The sequence below is a fragment of the Typopeltis vanoorti genome, chromosome 11 (genome assembly GCF_054136105.1).
Source record: "Typopeltis vanoorti isolate ZY-2024b chromosome 11, IOZ_Tvanoo_1.0, whole genome shotgun sequence".
Lineage (NCBI taxonomy): Eukaryota > Metazoa > Arthropoda > Arachnida > Uropygi > Thelyphonidae > Typopeltis > Typopeltis vanoorti.
Genome location: NC_143559.1, coordinates 36,676,146 through 36,697,198, shown reverse-complemented (window position 1 = coordinate 36,697,198; position 21,053 = coordinate 36,676,146). Strand labels below are relative to the sequence as shown.

Sequence of the window (21,053 nt, the reverse complement as noted above, 5' to 3'; positions counted from 1 at the left end):
AAACAACACCAAGAGATGAAAAAGTAAAGTAATTTATTGAACTTGCTAATATTTCACTGGTTTTCTACCCAGCATCATCAGCACACAAGCACTTCATTAAGATATTATGTGCAATTAATTTGTACCTAAAACAGAACTAATGTCCTGCCAAGGTGCTCTCTATGGGCTGGTTAACCATAAAATTAATATGGAGAAGTCAGGCTATCTGGTCTGATAATGACTGTCTCTCAGATCTTTAGCAAATCAATGCATCTGCACTTGTAGAGATTGGGGGGGTGCTTCACAGCAGATGCTGATAGCAACTTCCATATAAAGCCGATGTCTTCTTCAAAAAACCCTATATGAAGGAGTATCCAGAATATGAGTCTAGTTCAAACTTGCCATAAAGATTATTGCCAATGTAATTTTTGTGCTCTTAGGGAGGTTGTTTACTGATCTAACAGTCTGTCCATAGTAAGCCAAACTGCAGTACAAGAGCTTTATACACTTCAGGATGTGCAAGAAGATGAAGTTGATCTTTAGGAGAGCTGATCTCCATGCCACTTTTAAACCACCTGCATGAGTGGTTTAAAAGTGGCATGGAGATTACATTTGTAAAGAATTTTAGCTATCTTTTCTGATGTGCCCTTAATGTATGGGATTGGAACAGTTTTGCTGTGATCCTGTGTGTTAGTTGTATGAGGGGTGTGGTGCACGTATTATTTTATCTATTTCACACAGGCTGTGTATCCACTGGCTAAGTGGTGTTACAAAGGTCCCTAAGCTCAGTGAGTAAATGTTTTAAGGATGCTATGCTGTTGGGATGGGTGGTGGTATGATTGCTTATGTAAGTACCTTCCTGTATGTGTGGGGTTTTTTTGTAAATGGAAAAGGATAATGAGCTATTAGGAAGTCTTGTCACTAGTGTATCTAGAAACAATTGTTAGTTACTTTCTTTTTCATGGTAAAGTTAGTTTTTGGATGCTGGCTATTGGGATGTGCTAAAAATGTATTCAGTGTGTCTGGCTCATGAGAACAAATGGCAAACACATCATCAACCAGACCACTGGTTTGATGAATCTGTGTTGAGTGCTTGATTTTCAAAATGTTCCATGTAGAAGTTAGCTAGTGTGTGGGGGGAGGGGGGTTAAAGTGAGAGCTCTTGTACAAAGACCTCATACAATCTGCTTTTCTGATTCCATTTTATTAGATGATCTGAATAAAATTAAAAGCAATCTGATACGTAATGGATACAACAAAACTACCATTCAAAAAATTATTGGTAATTATCATCCTTCTACCAGACTACAATCCAATATGAAAAGAATTTCAATATCCTGCTTTAAAAGAACCTCAGAACAAATGGCAAAGATTCTTTGTAATTCAATCTATAAACATGCTTCAAACCATATCAGAAATTGTCTTCCTTCCTACCATATATGAAGGATACATTACTGTGTCTTTACTAACCAGGTGTCAATCGAATGCCCTGCTCATTTCATCTTTGCCACTTTGGGCAGACTAGCCATTCTACCTTGATTAAAACTGAAGAGCATCAATCTGAACTAATCAGGCTGCATGACAATATCCAAGTGATCACAAGAGTTTTTTTTTGTTTTTTTTATCTATGCAAATTTCTACAATTGTTCCTTTGACTCTAATGGTGCAATATCACATACTTCAGCTGCAGCCGAGACACGAGCTAATATACATGACTTAAGACTCATTATTGTGATTCATGTTTTGAATATAGTTAATGGTATCTCTCACTGATGATGTCCATGTAACGTTAAATGAAATATATTGGAATTTTTGAATGACATTCCATATAATTTTTAATACATTTGTAAGTTGCAGTGAAATGTTATTTCAATGTCTAGTGCATATGTCCCATTAATAATTTTATCATTCTATAATATTATATGAATATATTCTTATTATGGTATTATTTAATCTTCACATCCTTCTTTTTTAAAAGACATTCACTATCATCACATACAAAGGACTTGAATTAATAATTTGTTTGGGTACAAAATTCTCTCAGCTTATGTAGCATGTTAGCAAATATTATGATAATGTTAATGTTTACGGCCACTGATGTTGTATACAAGCAAATCAACTCCCAGTTACAAAAATAAGATCGATAAACTTCTGTATTCATACAACTTAAAAATACCAGAAAAAAAAAATTAAATTGAACTACTACTAATTTTCACCTTACTGCTAAATTATACTACTTAATTTATTCATCCTTCTGAAAGAAAATAAAGCAGATAACCCATTTATGCTCATTATCATCTATAAAATTTACTGGCATAATTACTTCTTAGTGAAAGAGTGATCACCAGATTGAAATCTTTCATAGGTAACATTTTCTCTTACATTAAAAAGTTAAGGATTTTACAGAAATATATAATAATACATAACAAATATGGGGTGCTTAAGGGTCAAAGCTGTATAACTGAGAGGAGACCTCCACATAGCCTTTAAAGGAATGCGGAGAACCGACCAGGGCTTCTGACCTAATGACCAATCCTCACCTTCTCGTGGTGCACCCTGTTGGGCATCTACCTGGATAGTGAACGAATGAGGATGGGCTGGCAATTTGGTATTTAGCCGACCAAATTGTATTCCTATTGGTTAAACCAAAATACAAAATGATGGTACAACATGACAAAATTTCATGCCAGCTGGGGCGTTGCCTGGTTAAACAAGGCCCCCGTTGTTTTCGCCAGGGAACCAGGGCGAACAGCGAAAAGTCAGCTACTGGAACAAATCTGAAAACAAACCCCAAATCAACATCACCAGAGTTAAAGATAGGTACTATCAACATAAGAAGCCTGAATGGCAAAGAAATGGAGCTAGCGGAGGAATTAGATAAGTAACAATTCGACATAATATAGGTGACTGAAACAAAAAAGACAAAAACTGGTGAGATCTTTCTCAGCAATAAATACAAAATGTTATATTCAGGCAATGACAATCAAGGAAAAGAAGGGGTTGCCATAGTATTCAACACAAAATATGAGGCTCATCTTCTTGAATGGCAGGCAGTCTCAAGTAGAGTAATGTGGGCAAATATGAGAATGGGGAACTGCACAATGAGACTTATTTGTGCCAATGGTCCCACACAAGGTTCTTCTAAGGTAGAAGTGGAGGAATTTTTTGAGGCTTTAGAAAAAGCAACTGACACAATGAAAAAGGAAAAGTTAGTCCTTGTTGGGGATCTAAAGAGCAGAGTAGGAAATGATTGTGAGACATATTAAAATATTTTGGGAAAATTTGGAGAAAAGAGCAAAGCTAATAATAATGGCAAATACCTGTGGGATTTCTGCTCAGGACATGGACTGGTTATTACTAATACAATGTTCCAACATAACAATGTGCACAAATTCATATTGAGAGGAGGCAAGGAATAAGAAAAGTCTCAATGACCATGGTATTGTGGGTACTGATGTTTTCTCCATGGTGCAGGATACCAGAGTGTACAGAGGATTTGAAATTGGAAGTGATCACTATTTAGTCTTGAGCAGGATAAAACTGAATTTCATATTGAAAAGAATAACATGTAAGAAACTTTTAACGCGAATAAAAGTTGAGCAGCTCTGAAATGTGAACTGTAGACTAAAATATGCAAAGATTATTGAAGGAAAAATGAAAGAGTTTGAGAACAGGAATCAAACCTTGGAGATTCAGCGGCAAGCCTTGAAGAAAACCCCGATTGATTCAGCTAGAGAGGCATGTGGTGAAGTTGTCTGCAAGGATAGAAAAATTAGAACTCCATGGTGGACACAAGAAGTTAAAGAGGCAGTGAAGGAAAAGAAGAAAGCATATCAAAAGTTCCTGTCAAATAAGTCAGCTTGTGCTCTTAGAGAATACAGAGACAAATGTAAGAAAGCCAAACACTGTGTAAAACTAGCTCAACAAAAGTCATGGGAGGACTTTGACAAGAACATAGAAAATAAATATCAAGAAGGTGGTAAGATATTCTGGAGGTTGTTGAAGAAGCTTAGGAATGGAGGAAAGAGTGCTGTAAAAGGAGTTAGAGATGATAAAGGTGAAATGAAAATGGGAGAAAAAGATATCCCTGAATTATGGAGTAATTACTTTGAAAATTTTCTAAATGAAACAAGCAGTGATGACAGCACAGTGGTAAAAAACACTAACCAGGCATGCAGTCAGGAATACATATCCATACTTGAAGTAGAAAAAGCCATCAAAGGCTTGAAATATGGAAAGGCAGCAGGAGTAGATGATATTTGACTAGAAATGCTGAAGTATGGTGGTATAAGAGTCTTAGAGTGGCTGCACTGCATAGTTCAGAAAGCCTGGACAGAGGAACGAATTCCCAATGATTGGAGTAGAGCTCTCATAGTAAATATATATAAAAAGGGAAATAAAACTGAATGTGAGAATTACAGAGGTATATCCCTATTCAGTGTTCCTGGCAAGATATATGCAAGTGTACTTGAGAAACGGTTGAGATGAATTGTGAAAGAAAAGCTTGGTGAAGATCAAGCTGGATTCAGGTCAAATAGAGGCTGTCAGGATCAGATCTTCACTTTACGACAAATAGTAGAGAAAGCATGGGAATATAACAAAGATCTGTATTTAAGTTTTGTCGATTTGGAAAAGGCATATGACAAGGTGCCAAGAGAGAAGCTATTCAATACGCTACAGTTATATGGTGTCAATGGGACATTATATCAAGCAATACTTAGTCTTTATTTGAGTTGTAAGTCAGCAGTTAGAATTGAAGGAAGTATAGGAAGATGGTTCAATGTTAAATCTAGTGTGAGACAAGCATGTACATTATCTCCTCTGTTATTCATTATCTATATGGATCACATTATGAAGGAAAGTGGTATTAAACATGATATCAAAATTGGAGATGTTAATGTCGGCTCTTTGCTTTATGCAGACAATGTTATACTTATCAATAAATCCACTACTGGTCTACAAGATTCCTTGACTAAATTGAATAACTGTTATAACAGATATGGTATGAGGGTCAGCAATAGAAAGACAAAGACAATGAAAATAGGCAGAATCATTGAAAATGTCAACTGTGTTGTGAATGGAGAACCTGTGGAACAAGTAAAACATTTCAGCTATTTAGGCACGATTTTTACTGAAGTTGGTAAATTAAATATGGAAATAGAGAACAGAATCAACAAAGCTGGTATGGTAGAAAGTCAATTGAATAAATTCATATGGAATAAGAGAGAAATTAGTCGGAACACTAAATTAGCTTTATACAAGACAGTGTTCAAACCAGTTTTAACTTAAGGATCTGAGAGCTGGGTCAGAAGTGAAACACTTGACCAAAGACTAGAGACTGCAGATACGAGAGTCCTGAGAAAGATTAGAGGCATGAACAGATGGCATCAATGGCAATATCACATTAAAAACGAGAAATACTAGGAAAGAACTTGACATTGTCAGCATCCAGGAATGCGTTAGCAGAGCTAATCTCAGGTGGTATGGTCACTTAAACAGAATGGGGCGAGGAAAGATTAGCAAAACAAGTGTTCTCTGCCAAGTTGGCAGGAAAACGACCCAGAGGAAGACTAAGATATAGGTGGATTGATAGTACGAAGTGCCTTAGATGATAGAAATATAAGATCTGGTAATGTTGGAGTCTTGACAAGTAACAGACTGATTTGGAGGAAAACTGTAGATAGGAAGTTAGTAATGATGTAAATTTTTCATGTAGTACTATCATATCCTGTACACTCCTTGAGGGTACATGGCAGGAATTTGATGATGATGATGATATAATAAATACCAATAATGCTCCAGTCCAGTCTTTTAGCCAGTTTTAACATTCTGTTCTTTTCACAAACATCCTGACAACAGTCTCTCCCTCTCTCACTCTCTAAAAATACACTTCGCTTTACCCCCCTCCCAAGGTATTAAAACATTTCTCCATGCTTCACATGCAAACTACTTCATCTAGCAAATTAACTTAATGTAAATAAAGTGAGCTAATTCCAGAACCTTCAAAAAATAGCAGCCTAACCGAACTCCAATAATAAGCTTCTTTATAGATGATTTTGAACAAATACCAATAAATTTTTCAAATGGTAGATATGCAGACGAGTTACACATATATATATTATCATAATGATATCTCAGATGTGCTTCATGTTTCCATGACATTATAATGTAAAAGAGCAACCAGAACAAAAAATGAGATACTACAATATGTTTTTTAATCATTATAAATAATAATTTACATTACAATTTTCAGGAATGAAATTTAATATACTTACCAATGAATGCATATGCATATTCTGGCCAATCAGAAGGTGGATTATTGCGGCAGTATAATATAGCATCTTTAATTGGAAGTGCCACTCCTGCAGGCAAATTATCTACATCCTGTAACTTCATACCTTAATATAAATTAAAATTAATTCAGTTATTCTGAAACTGTTATTAAGTACACATGCACACACAATTTAACTATTAGCCAATCTCTCTCAAGTCCTGATAAATGAACCAACAGATCAGATAAAGTGAAAAGCTGGACAACAAAATAATGTCAAAACTGCTATATTATTCAATCATTTAAATTAATCAGCAAGTTTCAATGAATATTTAACATGAAATTTTGGAGCAAATTAAATATTCCTCACATAATTCTTATATGAAGAATATTTCAAAAAAAAAAAAAAAATCTGTACACCTTTTATTCCCTTATGGGGTGTAGGTGAGGCCATTTAGCCCTAGCTAACTTTTGGAGACTGAGTGGGCAGTTCAATCTCCACTGGTAGCCAATCAGAGATAGCTGGCCCAAGGCTATGACTAATTTAAGTGGCCAACAGTGGAGACACAGCTCAACAAATGCCACCATCTCGTGGTCCCTAACACAATATTTTTAATGTCTGATAATAGCCTGTGTAGCTCAGTAGAAGTGGTGTTTGCATTGTACAGCGCCTGACTGCACGAAGAAAAGATTTAGTGGTTCAAATCTAGTCGCCGACTAGAGGAAAATTTTTCTAAGCCTTTTTTCGACCATTTCCCAAGTTAGTCTATCTCTGGCACGGGCTAGCGGGTTTTTTCTCCCGGAAACTCGGGTTTTTCTCCTGTAAACTCAAGAAAATCGACCGTCGAACCCACACTAATTTCAGACATTAAAAATATTGTGTTAGGGACCACGAGATGGCGGCACTATCTTGCCGCCTTCTTCACTGTGTACTGATGAATCAGTGATAGCCTTGGGCCAGCTATCTCTCCGATTGGCTACCAGTGGAGATTGAATTGCCCACTCAGTCTCCAAAAGTTAGATAGGGTAAACGGCCCTGCCTACTCCCTATACACATGATAAGAATTATAGTTAATAATACAATGAGTGTACTGTACTAGGAGTATGTTGCTGGATTACAACTTACTCACATACATACATGCACACAATGTTCATAAATTATGATACCAAGAAATTGATTATCTCAAATTGTGTTAAATTTCCAGCATTTCTGAAACAATGCAACATCAGAAATTCACAGAAATTTTGAGCTGTACATATCTGATATGATATTGTTTCCACAAAGTAATTAACCTCATTTGAGGTGTCAATGTTGAACATCAGTACTAAGCCTGCTGATTTGGTTAATATTAGTTTACACTCACTGTTCAGACTCAAAGTATTGCATCAATAAAAGCAAAACTGAATTTATAAAAAAAAAAGTGGAAACCAATTTAAGAAGGCATACTGGGTCAGAGAAACACATGTTACTATTCTTATGTAACAATCACATAAGAACCACAAAGCATAAGATATAAGCAGGTCATATTCAAGCAGACAGGTGGAATAGAGTCAGGGAAAAGGCAGTGTATGTGTGTGTACACATGAAAATTAAACATGGAATTCAACAAGCGATAAAATATTAATTTTACAAATCTTGGTGAATAGCATTCTAATGACTTGCAAGTCACTTTAGACACAGTTTAACAAGAATCCAATATGCAGTAAAACGCAGACGTTTGTAATACTATTTTAAAACTATTGTTGAAAATGTTTACACTGATTTATAGCCTTATAGCCTAATAAATCAAACTTTAAAATAGTTGGTACAATCACTGAAAACATTTTATTTCAAAAACATTTAGTTTTTTTATTTTAACCTTTACACTCAACTGTGTGGTTATAAGATATTGTATATATGAAATGTGTGCATATGATAAGTCATTTTTGACAAAATAACTGACGAGTGGTGTGACAAAATGGAAAATCTGCTTTGTTTCAAGTTGTAGAAAGTATGTTATACTGATGCCATTTCAATCTTTCTCATATAACTATTAAAAAAATAAAAACTTAATTGCATCTTCGTACGACTTGACAGAAGATGATATAATAACAGGAAGAGAAGCAGCAGGGTACAACATTTTTTTGCAGGGGATAGGAAGGGAAAACACAGTGGTCGAGAACTGCTTATGATAAGTGATGACTTATGTCCTCTAAAAGTGGAGGATTTAGAAGGCAGTGACAATAATGGTTTGGAAAGTATATGGTGTGAGGTAGAGGTGGGAAGGACAGAATATTTAGTGGGGTGCTGCTACAAGCCAAGAAGCACAAAGGGTGGGGGAGCAGGAGATGTTTAGGCAGTTGAGCTTGGCAAGTGCAAGAAGAATGATTGTTATGGGAGATTTTAACTACAGCAGTATAAATTGGGAAGAGGAAAATGCATGTGTTAATAAGGGAATGGAATTTCTAAAATTCTTGAGGGACAAATGTCTTAGGCAACATGTAATAGAGGGAACAAGAGGTTCAAGAGTTTTGGATTTGGTCATAGAATCAGAAGAGCTGATTATAACTGAGATGACATATCTTTCCCTAGTCGGAGAGAGTGACAATGTGGGTTTGACTTGGAAGATGAATAGACATGCAGGAGTATCACAGAGAAGGAACATATGTGGAATTATAAGGCGGGTGATTATAATAATCTTAGATACCAATTTGGGGCAGTTCCATGGAGGATCGAATTGGAAGGCCAAGATATCATTAGTGCTTGGGAAATTGTGAAGGAATATTTGTTAGCAGGCAATAGCAAGCTGTATTCCACCAGTGAAGAAGTGGATACAATTTGGTGTAAAGTGGATGATAAACAATATTAAACGGGAACTGCAGGTGAAAAAGAGGTTATGGAAGAGATATAAGGAGAAGGGTGGAGAGCAGATGCATGAAGAACAGAAGACTCAGGCCAGGAGAGTGACTAGTATGGTAAGGAAGGTGAAACTGGAATATGAGAAGAAACTGGCCCTAAGGTCCAAAGAAAATCCTACAGAATTTTTTTAGCTATGTGGCCAGTAGGAGGAGAAATGATTGTGGAAGAATGATATTGTGGGATAAAAATGGGAATAGTGTGATGATGATAAAGAGGACATAGTGGAATTGTTCAATGAACACTTTATCGGAGTATTCCATCCTGGAGGAGTAAATTCTAATGCTAGAGGGATAGGGCAGGTTCAAGGTGCAGGAGGAGAGTGTGTTCCAAATGCCGAGTACTCTGAATGTCAGTAAAGCTGTGGGACTGGATGGTATTTCACCAGAGTTTTGAGAGAATGTGCTAAAGAACTGACAGTTCCTTTGATCTGGATTTTCAATGAAAGTCTGGCTACATGAAAGGTGCCCAGGAAATGGAAGGAAAGCAAGATAGTGGCATTGCATACGGGCAGTAACAGACTGGAAGTATCTAATTATAGGCCAGTTTGTGTGTCATCAGTAGTTGTTAAGGTCTTCGAGAAATTAGTGAGGGACCATATGCAGCATTGGGCAGACGAGGATAATGTTATCTGTGAGAGTCAACATGGATTTGTTAAGGGGAATCTTGCTTTATTAATATGATTGCCTTTGATAATAAAGTGACAAGAGCAGTTGATGAGGGAAAGGCATATACTGCCTTTTTTTTTTGGATTTTGCAAAGCCATTTTATAGTGCCACATGACAAACTATACATAATAAATAACGGAAAAACTCACGTAGAAATATTATTTAATAGTATAATTTTCGCCTGTGTGTCACAGGCATCTTCAGTACAATTAGGCTCAAAAATTAAACATTAACTGACAATTCCAAAAAGCGCCACCTAAGTAGCTGGTGTAAGATAACTAAAAAGGTCAATAACTTTCCTAAAAAAAAAAAAAAAAAAAAAAAAAAAAAAAAAAAAAAAAAAAAATTTAATACAATAAAAAGTTAGGAAAGATTAGCTGATTTGTAAAGTACTATCTCCCATAAAGGGGATAGACGTAAGCCTTCGGATCTGTTTAAGTTAGGAGAATGAAGTAGAGTTTCACATGCTTCTTTATAAAGGCGTTCCATGAGAAACTGACTTTTGTGAAGAACTCTTGTCTTTCTCCAATGAACTCTGTGTCTAGTGAAGATGGCATGTTCTGCAAGTCCAGACTTTTCAGGTTTAAAGTATTCAATATAAGATTGGTGTTCTTCTAGCCGAATGGAGGCAGATCTTCCCGTTTGTCCGAAATAACATAATCCACAAGAGCACGGAATCTGGTAGACACCTGGATGATTAAGATGTGGAAGCTTGTCCTTTGGAGAAGCGAGAAAGGTGGAGATTTTTCTAAACGGTCGAAAGGCAACAAAAATATTCAGTGGTTTTAAAATTTTTGCTATACGTTCACTGATGCCTTGTATATAAGGGATGGTAATGCGCGTTATTTCCTCTGTGTTTGAAGAGGGAGACATATTAAATCTACTCAAAGTTCTTTTAATGAAGCAATTCTTATAGCCATTAGATAGAAAGGAAGAAGTTATATATCGTATTTCTTTCTGTAAAAGATCGTCTGTAGAACAAAAGGAGTGGGCCCGATGAACCAGTGTTTTAATAGTTCCTGCCTTTTGACTGGGATGGTGATGAGATTCCGCATGGATATAATGGCCTGTATGAGTCTTCTTTCTATAAACTGAGAAATGTAGGTTACCATCTGGTTGGCGAAGAATTAGAAGATCTAAAAAGGCTAACTGCTTATTTGATTCTACTTCTAGGGTAAACTTGATCCTAGGATGAAATGCGTTTAACTTATTGAGAAATTGTTGAAGTTCATCAGAAGAACCATTCCATACAGCAAAAATGTCATCGACATATCTGAACCAATGAGTAGGTCTGGGAGAAATATTATCAAAGATACGTTGTTCAAAATGTTCCATAAAGAAATTGGAGATAGCAGGAGAGAGAGGATTACCCATTGCTGTTCCTTCAATTTGTTGATACAACTTATTTTTAAAAGAAAAATAACCAGAATTTATTACAAAATCAAATAAGTTTACAATGTCTGAAGGAAATTCCTGTTGTAGTAATTCAATACTTTCCAAAAGAGGCACATTTGTAAATAAAGAAACAACATCTAAACTGATCATGATATCAGAAACGTCCAAATGAAGATCTGAAATTTTATTTTTAAAATCCAAAGTATTTTTTATATAAGTATCAGTTCTTCTAGTTGAAGAGGAGAGTAAATTAGATAAAAATTTTGAGATTTTGTAAGTTGGGCAACCTATACAATCTACGACTGGTCTTAACGGAATGCCTGGTTTATGAACTTTTGGAAGACGATACAATCTAGGTGGACAACCGAAGAAGGTTTTAAGTTTTTTCTTTTGATCTTCATTCCATGTAGATACATTATCTATAAGAGAATTAAGTCTCTTCAATTGACTCCGGGTAGGATCCGATGTAAGAGGCCTATAAGTTGAATAGTCGCGAAGTAAAAGAGACATTTTTCTCTCATATTCCTTCCTATCTTGAATCACTACAGCCTTCCCCTTATCAGCTTTCGTAATTATTAAATTATTGTTATTCTTCAGTGATTTCAATGCTTTAAATTCAGAGTAAGAAAGATTAGGACGAGGAGGCTTGGCATGAAAAAGAATTTGTGCACATTCAAAACAGGGGTAACCTACATTTCTCAGTTTATAGAAAGAAGACTCATACAGGCCATTATATCCATGCGGAATCTCATCACCATCCCAGTCATAAGGCAGGAACTATTAAAACACTGGTTCATCGGGCCCACTCCTTTTGTTCTACAGACGATCTTTTACAGAAAGAAATACGATATATAACTTCTTCCTTTCTATCTAATGGCTATAAGAATTGCTTCATTAAAAGAACTTTGAGTAGATTTAATATGTCTCCCTCTTCAAACACAGAGGAAATAACGCGCATTACCATCCCTTATATACAAGGCATCAGTGAACGTATAGCAAAAATTTTAAAACCACTGAATATTTTTGTTGCCTTTCGACCGTTTAGAAAAATCTCCACCTTTCTCGCTTCTCCAAAGGACAAGCTTCCACATCTTAATCATCCAGGTGTCTACCAGATTCCGTGCTCTTGTGGATTATGTTATTTCGGACAAACGGGAAGATCTGCCTCCATTCGGCTAGAAGAACACCAATCTTATATTGAATACTTTAAACCTGAAAAGTCTGGACTTGCAGAACATGCCATCTTCACTAGACACAGAGGTCATTGGAGAAAGACAAGAGTTCTTCACAAAAGTCAGTTTCTCATGGAACGCCTTTATAAAGAAGCATGTGAAACTCTACTTCATTCTCCTAACTTAAACAGATCCGACGGCTTACGTCTATCCCCTTTATGAGAGATAGTACTTTACAAATCAGCTAATCTTTCCTAACTTTTTATTGTATTAATTTTTTTTTTTTTTTTTTTTTTTTTTTTTTTTTTTTTTATTTTTAGGAAAGTTATTGACCTTTTTAGTTATCTTACACCAGCTACTTAGGTGGCGCTTCTTGGAATTGTCAGTTAATGTTTAATTTTTGTGCCTAATTGTACTGAAGATGCCTGTGACACACAGGCGAAAATTATACTATTAAATAATATTTCTACGCGAGTTTTTCCGTTATTTATTATGTATAGTTATGTCTACTCACGGTTTACCTCTTTTAAAACTTATCACATGACAAACTGATATTTAAGTTGCAGCACATGGGTTTAGATGTCCGGTTAGTCAACTGTATTCAGGATTGGCTGTCCGATAGGTATCAGAGAGTTGTGTATGGTAGGGCAATATCAAGGAGGCAGAAGGTTACAATTGGGGTCCCACAGAGCTCAGTACTGGGACCTGTATTGTTTAACCTTTATATCAATGACACTGTCAGTGGATTGCAAGGGAATATTCAGTTGTTGCAGATGATGTGAAGCTGGAAAGGGTTATTAGTAATAGTGCAGTTGTGGCAGCCCTGCAAGAGGATTTGAATAAACTAGACAGATGGGCAAATGAAAGAGGGTGTCGTTTAATGCAGCAAAATGTAAAGTCTTGAAGTTTTGGATACATCGATGGAAGGCTGCATACTCGATTGGAGGAGCTGTACTGGAGGAATGGAGGAAGTAGGGGAGACAAGAGATCTTGGGGTGATGATTGATAGAAACCTAAAATTCAGGGACCATATTGCAAAGGTGGTGAAGATAACCCAGAGGACTGCTGCAATTCTGAAAAGGATGCTGATCTGCAGATAAGAGTTATTGTTCCATTGTATAAGACCCTGATCAGTGATCAGACTATACTTAGATTATTGTTCTCAAATTTGGCCCCCAGGATTTGAAGGGAATAAATTAACTGTGGAAAGGGTACAGAGGCAGATAACAAAGATGATTTCAGGACTGTACAATGTTAGTTATGAGGATTGGCTGAGGGAATGTGGACTGCAGAGTTTGGTGTATAGAAGGAGAGGTGATATGATTGAGACTTTTAAACTGCTGAGAGGTAGTTACAGGGTTGACACTGGGGAGTTCTTTCACTTGGTGGAATAGTGGGAAAGAGCAATGACAAGAGGGTCAGCTCTGAAAGTTACGAAAGTAAGTTGTGAGCAAGAGAGTGAGGAGTGGTTCCTTGCATGGAGGGCAGTTGAACTGTGGAATGCATTATCTGATAGAGTGGTGAGAGCATGAACGGTCAATGAGTTCATGGAGTGGTATGATGGACTTTGTGTTTCTTAGGAAGGACCTCCCACGATGAGTCTTTTGACTCCATGGATGCCTGAATAATAATGATGATGATGATATGACACCGCCATGTACAGGCAACAAAATGTTGTTGCTCTAATGCTGGATCGTATAAAATTCACATACTCCATGGAGTGTTTAACCTGTGATAGGTAGGACCTTTGAATATGAGCAGCATTGCATTTTACTTTTTATATTTTGTGTTTCATTTATGGATATGTTCATAGTCAATCAGGACCCAGATAAAATATTCTTTATCCTAGCAATAAGGATTTTGCCCTATATACAGGAATATACTGCATTTCCATAAAATGAGAATAGTGACTTCTTGTTGATTCATGATACAAGAACACACCATAATTTTATGTTTAATGATGATGTGTGATACATTTCCATAATTGAGGAATGGGAAGAGGACTGAAACGCATGAAAATAACTCGACACTTTTCATTCACAGGATAAAGAGATATAACCCACTCCAGCATTTTGTCTGAGTGTAATACACACTAATAAGAATAGTAATAAAAACATACACAGAGATCATTAGGCATTAATATATTTTCTTTACTTTTATTAAGGGAGTACACTTTATTGGCTCAATTATTATGTAAGCAAGAAAAAAATAAAATGAAAAAATAAAAACTAAATTTCAGATTCGTGATATTCTGTCTATATACATAAGATGGTGGGAGTCAGTTTTCACATGATAATCAAACTTTGTTGGTTTGCTGCTAATTTGTAAAGTAGGTTGTATACTGTTTTACTGCTCATTCAGGAGCTTATTTTTTATTCTGGTGTCAATATAAAAAGGTCAAGTGTACTCTTCTCTCCATGGTGATGATACTCTTGGAGCAGATGGCTTCACAATTTCTGCCCAAAGACTCTGCAGTATATTCCTGTATACTGCATAAATTATTGCATCTTAGAGTGAAGGTTTGATATGATCATGACATATGTATCGAAACAGAAGTGGTATATCACTGCCTATATCACCTTGGTACATCATGATGAAATAGTTGCAGATTTGGTGGTTGATTGACTTGTATGGATAAGGCTAAATATTCATCTTCTGTATGCAAATAGCCACAGATGAGACTTGCAGTTGAATGGGTAATTTTTTTGATAGTGCACTTGAGATAGATATTAAGAGTTCTGTGCCATATCCTCTGCTGTAGCAGGGTAGGCCAAGTAAAACGATGCCAGTTTGGATAATAAACAATTATCTGATGAAATTTTTAATGGAGGATGTCAGAGTCAAATGTTGTAAATGTTATTCACATCAGAAGATGTAGCGCTTGTCCACATTACTGGTTTGTATTGAAAATATCAGCACAAGATCTTCTATCATGGGAGATTAGGAGTGCTTATGTAGATATATCACTATGGATAACTACATGAAATGCATGGACCCTTTGGATTTCTTTGGATGAGACTTGAAAGTATATTGAATTTCCCAGGTTACTAGCCTGTCGCTGGGTTAGTCTAGTAGTAGGGCTGATGCTACCCAGCGCCTCTGGACAGGCAGATCTAACAGCATTTATTCTGTTTGGATGTTAGGGTTATACCACTCATACTTGGTCGCCAGCGCCTCGTGTACTTTTAGAACAGGATGGACCACAAGGAGGTGACGTTGGCATTTGAGTGGGAGAGGCTATGTATTGCAATTCACCACCCCCTCCATCCCATTCCTTTTAATTTACAGTCAAAAATTATTGACTGTAAATTCAGCATTCATGTTGAAGAATCTATGGAGACGCAACAGATGTTAGAATAATTACTTTAATTTCGACCTCTGTATTGAGGCCATAACAGGAAAACATATATATGTACAAGATACAAGCTACATGACAATCAATACACTACACAAAAGTAAGATGAATCTAAATGCTTGTTAAAATTTACCTAGCCTAACCTCTGGCATAAAAATAAAATGGAAAAAAATAATAAATAAAAAATAAAATAAAAATTAGAACTACATTAAACAACTTCTAAAGTCCTCTTGTATTAAGCATTTCTTCTGTTCTGGATGCTATATGGGTTGTAGTTTGGTCTTCCAAATTCTTGGAATAATTAATCCATCATTCTTGTTCTGATTTGGATGATGTTTCAGCATTTCACAGGCTTCTATGAATTTTCTTTCAAACCAGGTTTTGGTGCAGTGTAGGGACTTGGTGCCTTTCCAGTCAATTCTGTGGCATGTTTGGAGTGTGTGATCTGACAAGCCTGTTTTACCACAGTACACATATTTAATGTGGTGTTTGTGTTCATCTTTTCTAATTGGGATGGTGCATCCTGTTTCCTCTATGTAAAGTAGGTTACAGATACACTGAATTTTGTAAATCCCTGGATGGGCAAGGTATGGAAAAGGTTCTTTGGAAGAGCAAAGTAAATTTCTTAATTTTGTAGGGGAATTTAAAGGTTGTCTTAATATTGTATTTAAGTAGTGTTCTATTTTTTCTGAAATGCCCTTAATGTATGGTATGCTTATGGCATTCTTGTAATCTTTTTTGCTTTTAATGGCACATTTTTGGAGGATTTTGTGAACTATTTTTTTCACAAAATGCCATTTTGTGAAAAAATGTAGCCATTTTTATTTATTTATTTAATTTTTTATTATTATTTTTTCCACCAGAGGTCAGGCTAGGGTAAATGATTGCCAAAAATTTAAATTCATCTTACTTTTGAGTAGTGTACTGTCATGCAGCTTGTATCCTGTACATATGTTTTCCTGATGGTGATCTCAATACAGAGGTCAAAACGTCGAATGTTACTTTCTTAATGATAAGTAATTATTCTAACACATGTGTGTGTTTCTCCATAAATTCTTCACCACATAATTTGATTTACCTTGGTTGCACTTCAAGCAATCATTATATGAAAAATAGTGGCTGTGATGAAATGAATGATTAAAATACTCTTATCCCTGCTTAGTGAAATATCCCAATAAAAATATTGCATTTTTGTTTTATTCTATGTGATAAACTCTTTCCACAGTGAAGTGGCTTATGATAAAAAGATTTGGAATAAATGAACTCATGTAAACACCACTGACTGATTTCATTGCAGCAACAATCTCCTGAACTGGCAAATACATATAATCAGTTTATTTTTAAACATTATATTCAACTATTATTCTAATATGGAAGGTATATTCATAATAAATATCAGAAATCAGGAAAATCATTTTCAGGAAACTCATGCTTACCAATTCTAGTTAGAAAAAGTATTAATTCTTCTTTCTGATTAAGTTTTTGAAGCTGCTCTTTATTACCACAAATTAAGCCAATACTTGAATCTTCTGTTATTCGCTGTCCTGAAAATCAGAGAGTAATAAAGCAGAGTACTTAATGAAATAATACTAAACATTTCAGGATTTACAAAAAAGGAATTATTAACTGAACAGCATATCTGCCATTCAAATTTGGCTTAAGACATTATTTTACTTCTTACCCTAAACTCCAAGGAGTTAAAATGTAAAGCAGTATTTAAATTCATGCAACATACAGGATGACCCAGAAGTAAATAAGGAAGTTGCCAAAGATGAGTTCTGTGGCCATACTAAACAATAAATTTCTTACAGCTGTTGCTAAGTGGTTCCAGCATGATTGGACCCCAACCAATTACAATTCACTGCACAAAAATGGTTGAATGAACATTTCATTCAAATAATTACTATATCTTACCACAGATTTTTTTTTCATGTGGGATGCTCTGAAGACACAGTTTAAACTCACACCTAGACAACTTAATCAGAAAATTGTTCATGCTTATGCATAAATTATTGCAAATTTATGTTAGAAGGTGTGCTTTTCTTTGGTGAAGCATTGATAAATGCAATGTAAATAGACACACTAACAACTTTTGTAATAGTGTCGATTTTATTATTGTACAGTATCTCCAAATAGTCTGGAGACTTATGGCAGGAGAACCATACTAATGTTTATACACAAAAAACCTATCATATCTCTCCTTAAACTCATTCAATGTCAGGGCACTCACAAATAATTCTGGCAATCCATTCGCTCACCACTCTCCATGCAAGATATCTAGTATGCACGTCCTTACTAATCACACTCTTACACAACTTCTATGAGTGATCCTTAATTCTCTATTTGTCATATATTGAAAATTTTCCTGAATCAATTTTATAAAACCCCTTTAATATGTTATAAGTTTCTATCATGTTCCCTCTTTTCTGCCTATCTACTAAACTTCGTAACCTTTAGCACACCTTCAACCTATTCTCATAGGAAGCATTCCACACACTTGTTACTTGTCTCTGAATCTTCTCTACTACCACCTCCTGATCCAAAGAAACCCAGGCAACCAAATCTATGCACAGTAGTCAAGATGTGGCTAAATCCTAACCTTATAAAGAGAGATAATTACTTCTCTATCTCTAGCATGTGTTTCAACATCCAAGTAATCCTTTGAGTTATTTTACCAACTTTCTTTCTTTTTGTTTTTTGCTGGATCTAAATTGCGTTCTTTGTTTTGTTTTGTCTAAATATTACGACCTGCACGTGCACTGCATTATGTTCTACAAATAAAATTTTTCTGCTTGAAATTCAGATTCTTTGACTGCCATGTTACTTCTGGGCCACTCTGTATATATCACACATGATCATTTTCAAGTCGGTCGATAGCCTTTGATTCCTTCTTATTATCACTCAGCTAATAGATGACTGAGAGGAGACTTTCAAAATAATATGGAGAATCAGACTAGTATTCCTGATCTTATGTCAGACCACACCATGGCAAAAACAAGAAAGTGGAAACTAAGAAAACAACTTCAACTGAATTAAAGCACATGAATATGAACATGGGGTGCTTAAGGGTCAAAGCTGTATAACTGAGAGGAGATCTCCACATAGCCTTTAAAGGAATGCGGAGAACCGACCAGGGCTTCTGACCTAATGTCCAATCCTCACCTTCTCGTGGTGCACCCTGTTGGGTATCTACTTGGATACTGAACGAACGAGGATGGGCTGGCAATTTGGGATTTAGCCGACCAAATTGTATTCTTATTGGTTAAACCAAAATAAAAAATGATGGTACAACTTGACAAAATTTCATGCCGGCTGGGGCGTCGCCCGATTAAACAAGGCCCCCGTTGTTTTCGCCAGGGAACCAGGGCGAACAGCGAAAAGTCAGCTACTGGAACAAATCTGAAAACAAACCTTAACTCAACATCACCAAAGTTAAAGATCAGTACTATCAACGTAAGAAGACTGAATGGCAAAGAAATGGAGCTAGCTGAGGAATTAGATAAGTACCAGATCGACATAATAGGGGTGACTGAAACAAAAAAGACAAAAACTGGTGAGATCTTTCTGAGCAATAAATACAAAATGCTATATTCAGGCAATGACAATCAAGGAAAAGAAGGAGTAGCCATAGTATTCAACACTAAATACGAGGCTAATCTTCTTGAATGGCAGGCAGTGTCAAGTAGAGGGATTTGGGCAGATGTCAGAATGGGGACTGGACAATGAGACTTATTTGTGCCTATGGTCCCACAGAAGGTTCTACTAAGGTAGAAGTGGAGGAATTTTTTGAGGCTTTAGAAAAAGCAACTGACACAATGAAAAAGGAAAACTTGGTCCTTGTTGGGGATCTAAAGAGCAGAGTAGTAAATGATTGTGAGACATACAAAAATATTTTGGTAAAATTTGGAGAAAAGAGCACAACTAATAATATTGGCAAATATCTGTTGGATTTCTGCTCAGGACGTGGACTGGTTATTACTAACACCATGTTCCAACATAAAAATGTGCACAAATTCACATGGAGAGAAGAGGCAAGGAATAAGAAAAGTCTCATTGACTATGTTATTGTTGATAGTGATGTTTTCTCCCTGGTGCAGGACACCAGAGTGTACAGAGGATTTGAAATTGGAAGCGATCACTATTTAGTCTTGACCAGGATAAAATTGAATTTCATATTGAAAAGAATGACATGTAAGAAAGTTTTAAAACGAATAAAAGTTGAACAGCTCTCAGATGTGAACTGTAGACTAAAATACACAAAGTTTATTAAAGAAAAAATGAAAGAGTTTGAGAACAGGAATCAAACCTTGGAGATTCAGTGGCAAACTCTGAAGAAAACATAGAATGCCAGAGATTTTTTTATCCTTGCAGATTGTCTGCAAGGATAAAAAAATCAGAACTCCCTGGTGGACACAGGAAGTTAAAGAGGCAGTGAAGGAAAAGAAGAAAGCATATCAAAAGTTCCTGTCAAATAAGTCAGCTTGTGCTCTTAGAGAATACAGAGACAAATGCAAGAATGCTAAACACTGTGTAAAACTAGCTGAACAAAAGTCATGGGAGGACTTTGGCAAGAATATAGAAAATAAATATCAAGAAGGTGGTAAGATATTCTGGAGGTTGTTGAAGAAGCTTAGGAATGGAGGAAAGAGTGCTGTAAAAGGAGTTCATCATCATCATCATCATATTCCTGCCATGTACCCTCAAGGAGTGTACAGGATATGATACTACTACATGAAAAAAATTACATCATTATTAATTTCCTATCTACAATTTTCCTCCAAATCAGTCTGTTACTTGTCAAGACTCCAACATCATCAGATCTTATATATTTCTATCGTCTAAAGCATTTTGTACCGTATCAATCCACCTATATCTTGGTCTTCCTCTGGGTCGTTTTGCTGCCAACCTGGCAGAGAACACTTGTTTTGCTAATCTTTCCTCACCCATTCTGTTTAAGTGACCATACCACCTAAGATTAGCTCTGCTAACGCATTCCTGGATGCTGACAATGTCAAGTTCTTTCCTAATATCCTCGTTTTTAATATGATATTGCCATTGATGCCATCTGTTCATGCCTATAATCTTTCTCAGGACTCTCATATCTGTGGTCTCTAGTCTTTGGTCAAGTGTTTTACTTCTGACCCAGCTCTCAGATCCATAAGTTAAAACTGGTTTGAACACTGTCTTGTACACAGCTAATTTAGTGTTCCGACTGATTTCTCTCTTATTCCATATGAATTTATTCAATTGACTTCCCACCATACCAGCTTTGCTGATTCTGTTGTCTATTTCTATATTTAATTTACCATCTTCAGTA

General features: G+C 36.0%; 1 protein-coding gene across 4 annotated transcripts in view; it reads right to left on the bottom strand.

Moving 5' to 3' along the window:
* The window catches only part of shtd (anaphase promoting complex subunit 1), an 844,012-nt gene that overhangs the window by 457,262 nt on the left and 365,697 nt on the right, over nucleotides 1–21,053 (bottom strand). For all 4 annotated transcript variants that reach the window (XM_090401046.1, XM_090401047.1, XM_090401049.1 and 1 more), the window contains 2 exons: nucleotides 17,173–17,280; nucleotides 6,255–6,377 (listed from right to left, as the gene is read on the bottom strand). In XM_090401046.1, coding sequence (XP_090257172.1) covers nucleotides 6,255–6,377; nucleotides 17,173–17,280 — 231 coding nt within the window. The remainder of the gene's footprint in view (nucleotides 1–6,254; nucleotides 6,378–17,172; nucleotides 17,281–21,053) is intronic.